The 16,202-nt window shown below is 31.6% G+C and overlaps 2 protein-coding genes across 3 annotated transcripts; one reads left to right on the top strand and one right to left on the bottom strand.

The window, feature by feature from the left end:
- The first annotated feature begins 130 nt into the window (after window positions 1-130).
- On the top strand, window positions 131-2,848 carry LOC124836065 (uncharacterized). 2 transcript variants are annotated; one of them, XM_088113287.1, is made up of 3 exons: window positions 131-291; window positions 654-865; window positions 2,387-2,848. In XM_088113287.1, exons 2-3 carry the CDS (start codon window positions 683-685, stop codon window positions 2,639-2,641), a joined length of 438 nt encoding a protein of 145 aa, XP_087969413.1. In that variant the 5' UTR covers window positions 131-291; window positions 654-682; the 3' UTR covers window positions 2,642-2,848. The 2 variants fall into 2 exon arrangements, with proteins under 2 accessions (XP_087969413.1, XP_087969412.1); XM_088113286.1 differs by lacking the exon at window positions 131-291 and adding an exon at window positions 346-489.
- Window positions 2,849-2,924: 76 nt separating this feature from the next.
- On the bottom strand, window positions 2,925-11,216 carry LOC124836040 (golgin Putative 1). Its single transcript, XM_047311097.2, has 21 exons — window positions 10,970-11,216; window positions 10,400-10,480; window positions 9,614-9,660; window positions 8,952-9,542; window positions 8,806-8,868; window positions 8,604-8,681; window positions 8,293-8,496; window positions 7,626-7,682; window positions 7,451-7,525; window positions 7,300-7,371; window positions 6,496-6,558; window positions 6,290-6,388; window positions 5,676-5,753; window positions 5,496-5,564; window positions 4,915-4,962; window positions 4,749-4,844; window positions 4,592-4,668; window positions 3,948-3,993; window positions 3,751-3,849; window positions 3,615-3,659; window positions 2,925-3,481 (listed from the first exon to the last, which is right to left on the bottom strand). The coding sequence occupies exons 1-21, from the start codon at window positions 10,995-10,997 to the stop codon at window positions 3,410-3,412; spliced, it is 2,088 nt and encodes a 695-aa protein (XP_047167053.2). The 5' UTR covers window positions 10,998-11,216; the 3' UTR covers window positions 2,925-3,409.
- Between the last annotated feature and the right edge of the window lie 4,986 nt (window positions 11,217-16,202).

The raw sequence follows: 16,202 nt of genomic DNA, 5'->3' as shown, positions 1-16,202 counted from the left end.
TTATTTCTCAAAATTACAACTAATCTGATTATTACTAAAATATTTTTGAAAAGAAATATAATCTTTGAAACTATTTTAAAAATTGGAGATGCAATATAAAATATCTGGAGGTGCAGGGAGAAAGAACCTAATGTTCTACCTGAAAAATGTTATGAGGCCCAATAATTCGAAAACCCTAATTTGACCCAACCCAGTGCCGAAGAGAAAGGAAATGCCAGAGTAGAGAGATCGCAGAGGCCTATGGCAGAAACCTGCTAGGGAGAACCAGTGAACAACGAAATTGTTATCTAGGTGCGTTTGTAACACTCTTTTTCTATTCTTCTAAAAACCCTAACGATTTTGCATTGCTACTTTCAGTTTTTTGCAATTTTCAGTGCAACTTGTTGTGTCTATCGTATCGCAATCCTACACCAAGGGTCGATGAATAACGATGACTGTTGTAGTGTCGGAAAGAACAGTAATAATGTGATTTTACTATGATAGATCCTAGTTAGTAGACCCTACTGTCTGATTCATTATTTAGTTTTGAGCTTATCCCGATAGTGACATTGTTTTCAGAAATTGACATTTTATCATTGTTATACTAACTTTGAAAGACAGTAGTGACAAAGTTTGATTAACCTTCTTGACCAACTGCTATTTTTTGCATGCAGATAGATTGTGCCCAAGCAGGAGGAATAAGATGCCTCCTTACGACTGTATGTTTCTGTTTAAACCTCATATCGCGAAAGAAGCTATTTTGGATTTGGTTGTACGGGTGGGAAAACATGTGTCTGGAAGAAATGGGGTTGTCACTGATGTTAAGAATTTTGGAAATGTTCAATTGGGATATGGTGTGAAGAAGCTGGATGGCAGATATTATCAGGTGAGGTTGATTGTTTGTGATGCATTACAGAGAGTTTATGCATCATTGGTTGTTGTTGTGCTGTTTATAATACCTGTTTTGATGTAAGTATTGACGTAATTTTAGGCCTAGAGAATACTTCAGGAACTTCACTGAATTACTCTACTATTTAGATGGTGCAACTCAATTAATTAATATTTTATTTTACAGCTGTTGAGGTTAATGAATTCATTTGCTAATTATATAGTTAAATTTTCGACTATTTATGTGCAACTCAATTCATGAAATTTTTGTCTTGCCATTTAACATCATTGTGGTAACTGAACTACCAGTGCACCAGTAGTATGTAGCTAGACCACCGCCATTTAGGTGAATGCTTCATAGTTCTTGTTCTATTTATGTCAAAATTTCATTGCTTTAACTGTTTCATTATATGGGTTGTGTTAGTCATGGCTAGAACTGTGTGTATAACATCATTAAATTAATATAAAAAATTGTTTAGTAGTTTAGGTATTTGATCATTGAAAATGTTTTGCATAACTCCTGGCTTGAAGTATTCCGAATAATTTAATTTTTAGAGTGTAAAGGAGATTACCCAAAAAGAAACACTAAAATCCATGAGGGAAAACAAGTGAGAGATACATCGGCCAAAGTGGCATTAGACTATATGGAGAATGAGCATATTTAGTAGAATCTGCTGCTTAATTAGCCACCCGCTTAATGAGAGCACACTAGATGTCCATCTTGCATATCAGTGATCCAATGAACCAGACTGACAAATGACAATTAGTGCAACTGTTCCGGTAAAATGTTGATTGCCCTAAACTGGAGAATAAATATAGAGTGAATAATCTAATTCATAGTTAACAATACTTCAAGCCAGAAAATTCAAGTCCGTAAGCCTTGGAGCCGTCTTCTTATTCCTGGCCTCCAAGGTTTTACATCATATATCCCTAAGCCCAAAAATATGATAACTATACAAAAATATAATAACTATAAAAATTGCATCAACTTGCTTCAGTCACAGACAGCCTTGAATGGTTAAAAATCCAATCATTTCTACTTCACAAATTGTCCAAAATAACAAACATCGCTGACCCTTTCCTTCCCCTACAATACTGTCTAATTACATGTTATGCAGCAGCCATTGATTAAAACTCTGGGAGACAAGTTCAAATATATATTGCGTTAGGACAAAGTCTAAAAGCATGGTTCACGTTGTCAGGAACCTTTGAGGACCTTTCTAGTGCTATAAAATTCTGAAGATTGAAACAGGCTGATTCAGAGGCAAAGAATAATGATTACAAGCTTATGATTGTCTGTATATTCTCACTTGCCATGGTTCAGACAAAGTAAACTGGGACATATGATTGAGAAATGTTTATTGAATGTTCTGTTTTATGCTTTGCAGCTAGTGAAGTTTCTCTGAACTTTATTTAGTTTGAGAGTGTGACTTTGGTGAAACAGACTTAAAAATTAAAATTTATTGAGTTTGAATGGAAATCATGCATGTGTGTTATTTTCAATTTTTAATGGATGTAGGGGACGCTGATGCAAATGAGCATGATGGCTACACCTGAAATCAACAAAGAATTGCATTACCTAAACAAAGAAGACCGGTTGTTGCGTTGGCTTTTGGTCAAGCAACGTAACACAAAATTTGGGCTCGATTTTTTAGAGGATGAAGGCAGGTTGGAGCTAAGCAAATTTTCCGAAATCAGTAAACTTGATGAAGATGAAGAGGATGAGGATGATGACGATGAGGAGTACCAATTGGAGGAAGAAGACACAAAGTAAACTAAGACAGCTGAGGATTTTGTTAGCTTCCATAAAATCAGTTTGCATTGTATTTTCAGTGCCAAACATGTGCTTCCTTACAGTAAAGGATGAATGAATTTAGTTCAAATCAAAATATGATTTGAGAAAAACAAGATCACAACAGATTTTTATCATAGTCCCTAATTTTATATTCACGTATTGAAAAATAAGAATAATTCACTTTTACATCACGCTTCATTAATTTCTTTTCAACGTATATATTTCCATCAAAGAAAACGTAACCTTCATAATAGTGAAATAGTAGGCATCAAAAACCAAATATTTGTTCTATTTCCAATTACGAATTCCCCATATATGTATGCATTCTTTAGATTGGGCAAATGCCCTTCGAACAAAGAAAAGAGATATTACAATATGTTGGTATCTACAATGTTCCACTCGAAAAAACATTTTCAATGAAGAAAAAAACGAATAAACATAATTAACCAATTCAATTCTGAGGACAGTCACTACACAAGAAGGAGAAGCTGTCACCCATTCGATAATATCATTCGGCTAAAGCGAACTCCAATTTCCCAACAGTTCAGCATCCTGCAGCAGTTTCTCAAAAGATCAATAGATGCCTACACCTAAGTTCCTGTTTTGGTTTGCAATGCTGAAATTCTTTGGGGAACCATTATGAAGACACCATAAGCAGCGGCATTGGAAATGTACACTTGAAAATGTGCTGTAAGGAAGGTATTAACGCCTGACATAGACCCTACTAGATGGAGTATTTTTTATCAGTCATCGTATATTCTGGTTAGCGAGTCCCATAGATTCCGCAACCTCTCTGGCAGCCATAGTGTCAGCTTGTTCCTAAATAGAAGATAAAGAAAATCAGATTCAACAAAGATTTTACGGTCGGGAGCTACTGAAACGGGTAGCTTTATGGATGCTGCATGTATCATGAGTTGACATATTCTATCTATGTTGCACTCGGATCTTTTACCTGTAGACGATGCAAGAGATACATCAAGAAGAGATGTACAAAGACCTGATGCAATTTCAAAAGGTCAGTAAAATTTCAATCCTTCAATGGTATTTCATCTCCTACCTATTTTAAACATTTAATGAACTGATCTCACCAAATAAAAAAATAAAAAAACTCGAGCTGTAGGATATCTCCAAAGAAATCTTGTGGCCCTGACAGCCCCTGAATCTAACAGTTTCACTGCTTTTTGCAACTGCATGAGACATGCCACATACGAAGTATAATTGTCAAAAAGGAGAATGAAAATGACAGGAAATGAAATGCAACATGATGGTTGGTAAGCTGCTATACCTGAATACTTGCACCGACCAAATGACGGTGATGCACAGGAAGAGGCCTGCAATTTTTACTTTGTCAGATAACTTTCCAAACTCTACAATGAGAAATGAAAACAGACGGCCCAACCATTTGGAATGACGGCAAATAGTACATAGAAGCACAATTGAGTGATAAAGTGATTTGAGAAGCTATTATAAGCAAAAACGGCTATAACTTTAACATTTATGAAGTAACGAACATAATAGAAAAGGAAGAAAATACGAGAGATGATTTAACACGGGGAGGGTAAGCAAATAGAGTTTGACAAAGGATCAGTACATTTTAATGGGTTTGGGGAACTTCTGTCGCTGTTGGGAGGGTAAATAACGTCTGTTTGTTTGAAAAGAAAAATAAAAAAAAAACACTTTTTAATAAAATAAAATCACTTATTAGCAATTTTCAGGATAAACCTATCTGAAAAAACAGAAACAGAAAAAAGAGAGGAGAAAACTACATTATTGCGAAGCAACTGTCACTTCTGCTTTTTTTCAATTACTTTTTTTTAAAGCACAATTAAAGAAACTCAACCACTGAGGTTGTAGTTTATAGTCATTTTAATCAAATGCATTACAAGAAAAACAAGATAAGTACTACAAAGATAGTAAGAAGAAACTTACTCCAGGGATTTTATTTCAGTCTCATCTTCCCATGATGATGATGCCCGACGAGAAACTTTGTTCCGTTCGGCCTCTGCCTGTTCAATATAACAATGACATAAAAATCACCGTACAGTCAAACTACTAATCAAATAGCCATAAGAACCTAATCACATACCCGTGCTTCCTGGAGACGCTTGATTTCCTTCTCCAATTGAAACTCAGCGGCAGCTTTTTCACTGACCATGGTTTCTAATTGTGTTTGTTTGTAGTACTGAAATGAAGATAACTCAAATTATTGAATATTACCGATTTGCATGAAATTTAATCATAAAATAAATTACCAAAAGGTCAGTCAGTTCCCGGTAGCGTTTCTCTAATTCCATATGTTCCTGTTACAAAATTAAGACTATGTTTAAAATAAGCCAGTAGTATTCCAAATGATCTCAACACCAGAACATACACTTTAACTTCAATTTTTCTATACAGTTACTGTTAACCAACACAAGAATAGCATGATAGGCTGCAGGCTTAATGTGTGACAAAAGCTAACTGTAAAGGATTTAACTGTAAAAGGATTTAACTGTAAAAAATATTTTCAGTTTAGAAACAATTACCGATTAATCACTTGGATAGTTATTAAGTAACCATTAACTGATTATTCCTCAAATGGAAATGGTTTTACCAATTCTTTTTACAGTTATTTCAAAATCTTATAAACAAGACCACTTGTATGACAAAAGCTACAGAAAATTATGCATTCCATGAGAATGACTCTCAAACTTCACCACCAACAATGCCGCAGTATGAACGTCTAAGCTCTGCCCACTTAAGAAACAAATAGGTTTTATTTTTTTTATATATCAAACTTGGAAATTTAAATTTTATGCACGAAATTTTTTTAAAGAAGCACCACGATTATTACCTGACGTGAGTAATGCTCAGCATCCCTCTTCATGGCAGCCATCTCAACTCTCATTTTCTGCATTTCAGCCTGTAACATTGAAACCAAACATATCAATAATGAGAAGAGAAACTTTACCTGCAGGACAGGAAGTCATTATCTCAAAAAACTTCACAACAAAATAATAAAAAAATTCCTTGCCTCCAAGGAAGATAGCTTGTTTTCAGCATCCCTCTGACCTTGGCGGGCCCGTTCCAATTCATCTTGCCATGCTTGCATCTGAATATGTAAAAGTTCCATCATCATTCCATCCGAATGAAAAATGATCACTGATATTACTATCATAATTGTCATCTAGAAATGTTTGGGCCAACTTTACACATGTACCCAGCGATGCCCTGGTTCAACCATGACCATGGATGTTTTTTCACTCACCCACTCCTCTTTAAGTTTCTTCAGCTAAAAGATGGTATTTAGGTCTAATTTTATATTTGAAAAGATTTAGCAAGACGAACATAAAAGTAGTAAGTGATTCAGTTGTGTAAGCTGCGTAAAGTAGCAAATAGAGTAATTGTCTACTTTAAAACAGTGAAGCTTAACACGCAAAAATAAATAACAAATATCTGCTCTGTATATATATTGATGCAGAAAATCAAATGTTCTTTGAATTGGTTAAGGCAATAACCAAAAACGACGCTGACTCTTGAAAGATGCTAACACTAATACTTGTTGATGAACTTTGAAGAAGATGTGAAATATAAGGAAATCTAATAAGTTGCAAATTGACCAACTTTCCTCTCCATAATCTGTTATACCTGAATTAATTGATTAGCCTCTTCTGGGGACTTTTTCAATTCCCGGCGCACACGGACTTCCATATCTTGTAGTTCTTGATTTAAAGATGCACATTCAACCTGGTCACAGAGGTTACCAACACCTTATTCAGTAGATCTTTCAGAATAGCAATCAGAAATCAGCCCTAAAATTCAGAAAGGAAAAAGTTAAGCGTTTATTCATGTACCTCGAGAAGTGCCACCTTCTGCTCAAGTTCGGTGACTTTAGCTGTCCTCTCATCCGCTACTCTCTGAAAAGACGAGCAACTAACAAATCAGTCCCTACATTTTACCCAATGTCAATAACAATTCTAGAAGCAAAATAGTTCGAGAGGGGGAACGGAAGCAGCCTTAGTAACACATGCTTTATAATTGTGGATGTGTTAATATTGCTTATCATCCTTTTCTGGTAAAGTAGATCTCTGTTAAAATTTTGAATAACAATACCAAACATATATGACGCCAAAAAATACCAAAAGCTGGAGAGAATGTAGCCAGACTTGCGTAGAAGTATTGAACTGGCTGAGAAGATCTCACCTCCTATTTCCAAATTTAATGTGAAAAATATTTTTGTTATTTTTGTCAATGAAAAATATTTTATAATCATCTCAAGATCCACTGCACAACACTCTTTCATATTCCCACACTGGCAAGTGAAGATTTACACATGTTTTGCATACCAGGACGATAATTAGGGTATGGAATTATGTATATGACTTGTGTGTCCAAAACTAAACTAAGCAAAATTATAAAAAATGAACCATTTTGAGAAAAAGAGAAACCAAACTACGTTATGTAGAGGTTCTGATTGGTCCTTTGAGAAAACCAAACCAGGTATGAGTATAAAATAGATAACCAAACTGAACTAAACTGGAGGAACCCAAAACAAAAAGCATTTTGAGAAAGAAAGAAAAAAATCCACTTTATAAAAACAGTGGGGTTAACGAAACCATTTTAAAGTGGATCTAAACCACAGTAAGTGCTTACATTACCTGTATCCTTGCAAGTGCAGTGGATGACTCAACTGCTCTGTGCTCCAAATCTACTTCTCTTTCCATAGCAGCCTGTTCTACCAGTCAGAGAATCACTAAAATGTAATGCAAAACACAGAAACTTGAGAAATAAATCACAGAAGTTACAGACCATTTTGGTCTTATTATGTGCAGCACGCTCCTCTTCTGCTCTTCGCTCAGCAGATGCTAGCTCCTCTCTAAGAGCCTATAAGAACAGCAGTTTTAATATTCACACAATTTCATCATGTAAATGAGATATATTGTATAACTATAGTAATCATACTTGCAGAACAGAACCTAATTACCTGCATCATCCTTGTTTCTGATAGTTCTCGACTTCTCATCATTGATTCCATGCTTGCCTGGTAAGATATGCATAGTGTTACTCAAGTCATAGTTATAAATAACACTAACTCTACATTAAAAATATATTGAAGGTACAAGCTGCAGTGAAATGACTAATCCAACACCACAGGAAGAAATTAATGAAGGAAAGCAACAAGGAAGATCATTTTGGTGCCTACTCCAACAAGTCCTAATACAGTTAATTTTGTTTTCCTGATTCATTGCGTAAAAAGATTCCCTGATATCTGCTAAACAGATAAATTTTATCAGTTATCACGTACATATAAACAAACTGAAAACTAAAGTTCATCTTATAGCTATGACATTGGACAGCAATAAGGCGATAAAGAAAGTATCAGTGGACTTTTCTGGAGAGTAGAAAAAGGTGGGTAAACATGTTATTCCAGCAAACCTTATCATTCATACTCCAAAAACTGTTCGTAGATAAAAGTGAATAAACTACATCTTAAGATTCCTAGAAGCAAATACGACCCTTCATTATTCATCAAATAAATAGTCATACAAGATGAAAGCAAATTGCACAGAAGATAGTTCAGGTGAAAACAGCTGTTACACGAGTAAGTAAAATATTCCTAGGCACACTTCAATAAATTAACAAAGAGGAACCTGCATGGAAGCTAGATTTCCTTCCGACAATGCAGCCTGCCTCTTAACTGCATCCATGGAACTTAGAAGTGCCTCAATTTCAGCATTTTTTGCTGCCAAGGCCTCAGCCATATTTGCTTCAACTCTTGTCACTTCCCTTTTACTTTCAGACAAATCCTTCTGGAGCTGTTTTATGCTAGCTTCATATGATTTACCCAGTTCCCTCTGTAGATTTAGAAATAATCACGAGATACAGTAGTCAATCTGTTTCTATTCAAGCAAATAATGAGATTTTATATTCCTTTAAACAGGAAATGGTGATGTTGCTTCACCTCTGCAGTGAGAAGTTCCTCCAACTGTGCATTTTCAGATTTGTATTCTTGAAGGCGAGATGACAATCCAGCACAGACCTGAGCATCAGTTGAAAATATCAAACCAGCATCTATAATAACCAATTAGAAAGAAAATATTATTGAGATTCCAAAACTAATCCCATGAAGCTAACAGAAATGTTGGTTTAACCAACACCCTTACCCGAGCTAACCTTGCCTCTTTAGACTGACCAGTAGATTTTGTTGTTTTAAGCAATCCTTGAGCCTATATCCCGACTAAAAAAATTAGTCAGGAGAATTTTTTATAATGTGTACGGGAATTATAAACTTGTCCATTATAAGTATTACCTCATCAAGTTGATCCTGTACTTTTTTGGGGGATATGTCTATTTTATTATCTTCTTGATTTATTCTGTTCGCAACAGATTCAACCTTTTTTACATCAGAATCTTTGAGTATTGTGTCATTATCAGATGTTTCAGCAGCCACAGATTCAGATTTCTCTTCATCCATATTTTTATTGGCATCTGAATCTACAGATTTGATAATTTGACCAGCACTGGTGGGTTCATCACGGGGGCTCTCACTTTCTTTGGGAGCCGGAAGTGGATTCATCTCACGAGTATCTGAAGCATTCTCTTGGGGAGGATCACCATTAGCAGCAACAGTGGCAACTCCGACATTTGCATCGTTTACTAATGCTTCCACATCATCATTGTCATGTTTAGCATTATCATCATCTAGCGTGTTTGATAATGAAGTGTCCAACAAGGGTGATGTTGCATCACTAGGTCGTGGCTCCTTCGGTTGGTTTGAAGATTGGGAAGTGATCCCGTCATTTTCAGGATAAGTTATGAGTTCAGGTGCTAGGGGAGATCCAGTTTTCTCCTTGGAAGTATCACTGCTTATAGTAGATGAATTGGATAGTCCTTTTTGAGCCTGCAAAAATTCAAGGCAAGTTTGATGTGAATATAATATGCGGATGCAGGATAGTAACGCAGTGGCAATACCTTTGGTGTTGATTTTTCCCTCTTGCCTTGTGATGCTTGCCCATTTGCTGGTAATTTTTTAAAAAGGTAACAAGAAAACAATTGTAAGCATTTCTGATATAGGAGAAAATGTACAGCTAAATAGTGAAATATACATCTGAAAGACATGATTGACCAGGTTGCGTACAAGCTAGAAGAATTTTGAGAGCTTTCATATGGGAAATATAGAACTTTTCCATTAGAGAAGCAATCAAAAGTTCTTCTACCCTTGCATCTCAAAAGCCATAATGCCCAATTCATTTGTGTTGGGCTTATATATTAGTCTTGTTCCAAGGGGGGACACGTGACATCTAGAGAGAGAAAAGTTGCAAAAAGGTACAACGTATAGTTTTAGGCATCTAGGTTATAAGAACATGATGTCAATACCACCACTTTCCTTAAAGGGATGGCTAAATTCTAAGAACACACTGATTCTAGCTCTTACAACTTAACGGTTGTAGAATTACATTGGGTTTTTCCTGACTTAACAAAAGTTTATCATAGTGCATGCTTCCTTTAGATTAATTTTAGGGAAATAACTCATTATTCAAAAGATCACTTAAGGAAGCTTACAAAAATAATTATTTCTTCAAAAAAAGCTGAACCAAACACATTAAATGTTTTAAACCATGATGGCCTCGATATTTGTCTATATAACAGAACAGCTTTTTAGCAATAATGCAAGTCCAATTCCAGAGAAAAAAGTATTCAGCATAAGTAGATGGCTAAGCCTAACTACAGAGTGAACCAAAAGAACTAAATATAAACCTGGAGACTTAAAATCTGACTGCTCCTCCGTTAAGTCAGTGGCAACAGCCTTCGCTCGTCGATCTACAACTTCAAATAAACCTGATCAACCAAGGCCAAAAAACAGGTCCATGTCAGAACTAAGCTCAACATGAAAAAGAATTGCATCCATAACCGTAACATCCGAAATGAAAATACATCCAGTGATATAACTCCGTCTCACCACCATCTCTCCCCTCCAGAACAAACAAAATGAAGCAACACTCCTAATAACAGACAATGCCGTCCTTCATTCTTAAATATCAAGTGACAAATTAGCACGTATTATACTACATTGATGAAACCATTAACACTCACCAGTTCATTCCCTAATTTCCAATACATAAGCATCACAGTTCAAAACTAAAATAACATAGAAAGAAATTTCGCTGAACATAATTTCACAGATGAGCATTTAACCATCAACCGAAGGTTCATCGATCGAGATTGAAAACAATAACAAGATGCCACAAACTCTGAGCTCTGGAAAATTGAAGGAATCAGAAACGAAATCGTACGACCGATATGCAACAAACGAATGAGATCCGTTACCTTCAGCGGCTTTGAGCCACGAATCCATTGCGAGAACGAACAACGAGTTGCTCAATATTCGAATACCGAAGTGTTCAGAGATCCAACACTAATTGAGCTGCTTTCATCGCCCAACGAACGACGTCGCTTCGATTCTGCACTTGCCTGATACGAATCGCGCGAGAAATATTATAAAACCTGTTGTTTATCGGTGTGTTGTTGAGTTTCTGATTCGCCACTCCTCGCTTCACCGTCTTACTTTAACGCAATTTTCTTATTATCAGTGTGTTACACTAATTAAAATAAATAAATATTCCGTTGAATATTACTACAATATTGACCAACACAGACACTGTCTTAATAAGTTTTTTTTACTTATTAAACTTAATTCCATATATGCTATGATAATTTATTATTGTTAACTTTAAAAGAAAATAAAACTAAAAAACAAAAAGTAGAGCATAATTACTTATATCTATAACTATATAGCACATCTTTATGTGCTTTTTTGTTTTTTCAATTCTATACATTCAATTACTACTTTTAAAATTTAAATAATTATATATAATAAAAAAATCAGTTTTATCATTTTAGTAATTACTTTTTTATGATTATAAAATAATTGTTTACTCTTTTATCATTTTAGTAACTATTTTTTAAATTTAAATAATTACTCATAATAAAAAATTATTTACATAATATTTTTTATTTTAATAACTAAAATTTATTTTATCTGTATTTATATCTCTAACTATATACATCTTGTGTTTTTGTAATCGTATTTTTTAATTATTATTTTTAAAATTTAAATAATTCATAGATATTTAAAAACAAAAATCAACAATAAATCTCCTTCATTATCATTTATTTTTTAATGTAATGTGTGTTAAAATATTATTACTCTTTCATCACTTACTTAAATGTAATATATCATAAATACCTTAAAAAATTTAATACATTAATATTGTCACTAATAATATATGTTATCGATATTAAAAGATAGAATACACGTGCCTATATTTTCGCTAGTTAATATATAATAAAACTGTTCAAAAAAAATTTAAATTAGAAAATATTACCATTAATTTTTTTCATAAGGACTTTTACGGTTATAAAATAAATAAGAATAAAAATATTTTTAAAATAATATATACCAAAGAAGTGTCAATTATTATTTTTCATTAACTGTTTAAGAACAATTGTAAAATGTAAATTTTCTGCCCCAAAATATGGTGGCATGTCCATTTCTATGTTTAGTGAGATTACAAAGCCTTTGATGATAGGGACAGTGACACCCTTCCTTCCAGTTAAGATTTTATTCATTTTATATCGCATCGCTTGTGTAATAGACCTGAAAACTAGTGTGTTAAACTATTTTATTTTAGTATATTGTTCAATAAAAATATCATTTCCAAAACGAAAGTTTTTTTTTAATTATGCAAATGATATTTATTCGATAAAATTGCAATAAAAAGATTATTCGCTATGTTGCATGAATACTCGTTAAAAAAAATATAAAATATAATATAAATTAAAATTTAATTTTAATTAAATTTAATTTGATAAAATATTAATTAATTTTAATTTTAATTAAATTTAATTTAATAAAATATAATTTAATTAATTTTAATTATTTGTAAGTATAAATAGTATATTTACACATAATTTCTCCAACCAATAAAAGGTAGTATTATCTATGACAAGGTAAGAAATTAAATGAAATATCTCCCACCAATAATTTAAATTATTCTTTTAAGAAAAAAGTGAAATAGTCATACTCATGCTAGCTTGACTATTAATTTCGGAAAAAAAAACTAAATAACAATTAACTTTCAATAATAAAATTTTAAATTGAGACGTTTGATTAAAATATAAATGAAGTAATTGTTGGATCTTTTGCAATTGAACGGACCTAAATTAAACAATACAATATCACATGTTAATCTAAGAACAATAAATAATTACATTTTAAATACTTTATTGGTCCCAAAATTATTTTACTGCTTCTGTCCCTGCTTGTAAAGCACATAATAATATTTTATTTTTACTTATATTTAAAATAAATTTCATAATATAAAAATACTTGAATGATTGATGGTGGTGTTAGAAAAAGAAGGTTACAAATAACTGTCAACTGAAATTAAAAGACACATATAACAATATTTCAACACGATGGCTTTTTCTGTCTTTTCCTGTATGAATCCTATGCGCTTTCTTTTAATTGGAGGCTGTAGCATGCAAAGATAAGGGAGGTGCAAAAAGTAAAGATCTTTCAAAAGGAGATTGAGATGTACCAATTCCAATTATTTGTGAACTATTTTGTATAATTATGGGTTTATGGTTTGTATAATTATAAAGTTACCACCAATAAATAAAATAAGTTTTTTATTTATTTATTTTTAATCATACAATTTATGTTTTTTACTTTTTTTTCATCTGATTATTTTATTTTTATGAAAGGAAACACTAATAAAAAAAGTACTTTTGTAAAGACAAAAGGAGCCAAGCCTTATCCATTAAATTAAATGTAAATTAATTATAACCACTCATAATTACTTTTTGGTCAATACATTACACCCACGTCAACGTCACATCATTCAAAACATAAATAAAAAAAATCACTATAAAATTATTATTATTTTAAAGGAAAATTAACTAACAATGAAAACCAATTAGTGCACCATAAGAATTAAATTCTATTAATAATTTAAGAAGATAAGTATGGTTGGAGAAAATTATTAGTTAAAGAAACCAATTCCACATCATAATTTTCAATTTGATTAGAGATTCTATTTGGTATCTTCTACCTGTCTCTTGGATTGAAAAGAAAAAGAGAATCCAAGTTTCTTCAAATTTAGATTGTTTCACGATTTGACCTAACCAGTGGCTGCAAATATGAACATCCCTTAACTATGAAGAATGTGTAGTTAAGACTTCTGTGTTTTGGAAAAACTAAAATTATGTAATAACTTTTAGAGTAAAAAAATTATAGTTGTTTTCTTTGTTTGGGTTTTTAGACTCTTCTCACCTAGTACACAATTTAATGTAACATATATGGTTAATATTGATTAAAACACACTTTATATAAAAGTTGAGGGCTTATATTAAGATAAAAACAGATCAACTTTACATAGTTTTTTTGAGAAAAATACCAAAAAAAATGAATGAATTTTATTTTAATCTCAATCAATAAAAGTATTTAAATTGTGTTTGATGTTAATTCCAAAAAAATATGAAATTAATGAATGTGGTAAAAACATAAGTCTCCAAAATTTAAGAAAAATGACTAAATGTTTCCTATGGAGAAGTTAAAGAATCGAATAGGTATGAATGTTCCAATCTCAAATATCTAGAATAACATTTTTAAGGTTAATCAACCCTTACGAGGTATTGTCAGTTTTTGAAACTTAAACTTTGACATAAATTTATACTTAAAATTAAAAAGTGTTTTGAAAGGTGAAAATGAGTATTTAAATTGTAATTGACTTTAATTTTGAAACGATATGAATTATTAAGTATAATAAAAACAAATTTTAAAAATAGTTATGATTTTGTATTTATAATAATATTATATATATATCAAATACAACCAATCAGAGAAAAGAAAAAAAATTCTAAAAAAATATATTTACAAACTAGACTCAACACAAAAAAGATTACAATAAATATTATTTATGACTATTTATTATAAAAAAATAAAACTAAACATAATTAAAATTAAAGTAATTAAATGTAATTGAGTACAAAAATTCATCAACTCATGAATTTTTTAAGGTATATTTAAAAACTATTATTCTTTTATCTCTTTTTCTAATAAAGTAAAAGTTCCATCATGTTGGAACACGTATTAAATACGTGTAGTTAGTCGTGCACACATTTAAATAAACTACACAAAATCAAAACTTTCAAGATTATTAGAAACCTTAAACCCATTCTTAATTAATTGAAGCAACACTTCTTTGTCTTACCTATGTGATGAACCAAAAGCAGCATAACTTTTTTTTTTTCTCTTTTAGAAAATGGGTCTTCTATTGCCATTGCCACTACTTTTTATACAGTAATGGACAAATCAATGCACTACTTTTGATTTATCCCACTAAGTAACTCTCCATTATTATCATTACAATAAGTTAAAAGATGTTTCTACTAAAAAGATGATTAAATTAAACATAAGTTTATCTAATACGTTGGACATTTTTGTCTTATGTTATTTTTTTAAGAGAAATTGTAGAACTAATCTCATAAGTTTATCTAATGCCGTTGAAAAGTATAATTTATTTTAAATGACGTGTCTAAAATGGTAGAAAAACCATAACATTTAACTAATCAAAATAAATTAATTTCTTAAGTTCTCAAGTTGCTCTTTCAAAAAAATACTTTGGCCATACACACATATGTGTCAAAAATGGAATATGATTGATGTCCAACTATGAAATTGATCGTGACATTAAGCTTTGAAATAAAAATAATAATAATTAAACATCAAGTGATATATGAAAATGCCATGTGTCAAAGGCTATCTCCAAATCAAGATATTAAAATTAACTCCAAAAAAAGGTTAAAATATCCTTCAAAAAACTTAAGTTTAGCCAATTAACACAATGTAAAGAGGAAAAGTGAGACAATCCTTTAGTGCTCGAAAGGGACTACTCTTCACTCAATTATAGAGCACCACTATATTAAAATTATTCTTTTTTTTTTCCACACTAGTGTTTTTTTCTTTCTTTTCTTTAAAATGTTAATTAAGTACCTTTTCTTCATGCCCACTTTAATAAAATTTAAAAACAAAAAGCAATATATTTATTTTTTTCTTATTTGTATTAAGTATATGTGTTAATGAATTTCTATGGAAAACCGTACACAAGATCTACCATAGATTTCTCTCAAACGTTTCCTTGCTGTATTTTCCATTTCATAGGAGAAAAAAATGAAAAGTTTTATTGAGAGCCAAGAGATAATTTTAACTACAAAGACAAGCACGAACATAACTCTCTTTTGCTTCGTGTGACAATACTCCATTCTTTTTGTTACTTACTACTATCAATAATAATGATAACATAACAAAACCAAACATTTCACATCATTGATAAAAGATGAAATTTACCCTTTCTTTTTTATTTATTGAGTAATGATATAATACCATTTTTACATTTATTTCACACATAATACAATAATAAAATAATTATAAAAAAGTAAATTTTTATATTTTTTAAGAAAAAAATTAAAAAAATAATATCAAATAAATATACAAAAT

This window comes from Vigna umbellata, chromosome 4, assembly GCF_029865625.1.
Source record: "Vigna umbellata cultivar VRB3 chromosome 4, Vumbellata_1.0, whole genome shotgun sequence".
NCBI lineage: Eukaryota > Viridiplantae > Streptophyta > Magnoliopsida > Fabales > Fabaceae > Vigna > Vigna umbellata.
The sequence above is the reverse complement of the archived record's forward strand: the minus strand, read 5'-3'. Positions and strand labels throughout refer to the sequence as shown.

Bases quoted from the DNA above. Each gene is read 5' to 3' on its own strand.
- LOC124836065 (XM_088113286.1), top strand. The intron at 866-2,386 runs GTGAGGTTGATT...TAATGGATGTAG, and splicing joins TGGATGGCAGATATTATCAG to GGGACGCTGATGCAAATGAG.
- LOC124836040 (XM_047311097.2), bottom strand. From the start codon at position 10,997: ATGGATTCGTGGCTCAAAGCCGCTGAAG. The intron at 8,682-8,805 runs GTAAGGGTGTTG...ACTGATGCTCAG, and splicing joins AAGAGGCAAGGTTAGCTCGG to GTCTGTGCTGGATTGTCATC. The intron at 3,850-3,947 runs GTATAGCAGCTT...TGTCTCATGCAG, and splicing joins TGGTCGGTGCAAGTATTCAG to TTGCAAAAAGCAGTGAAACT.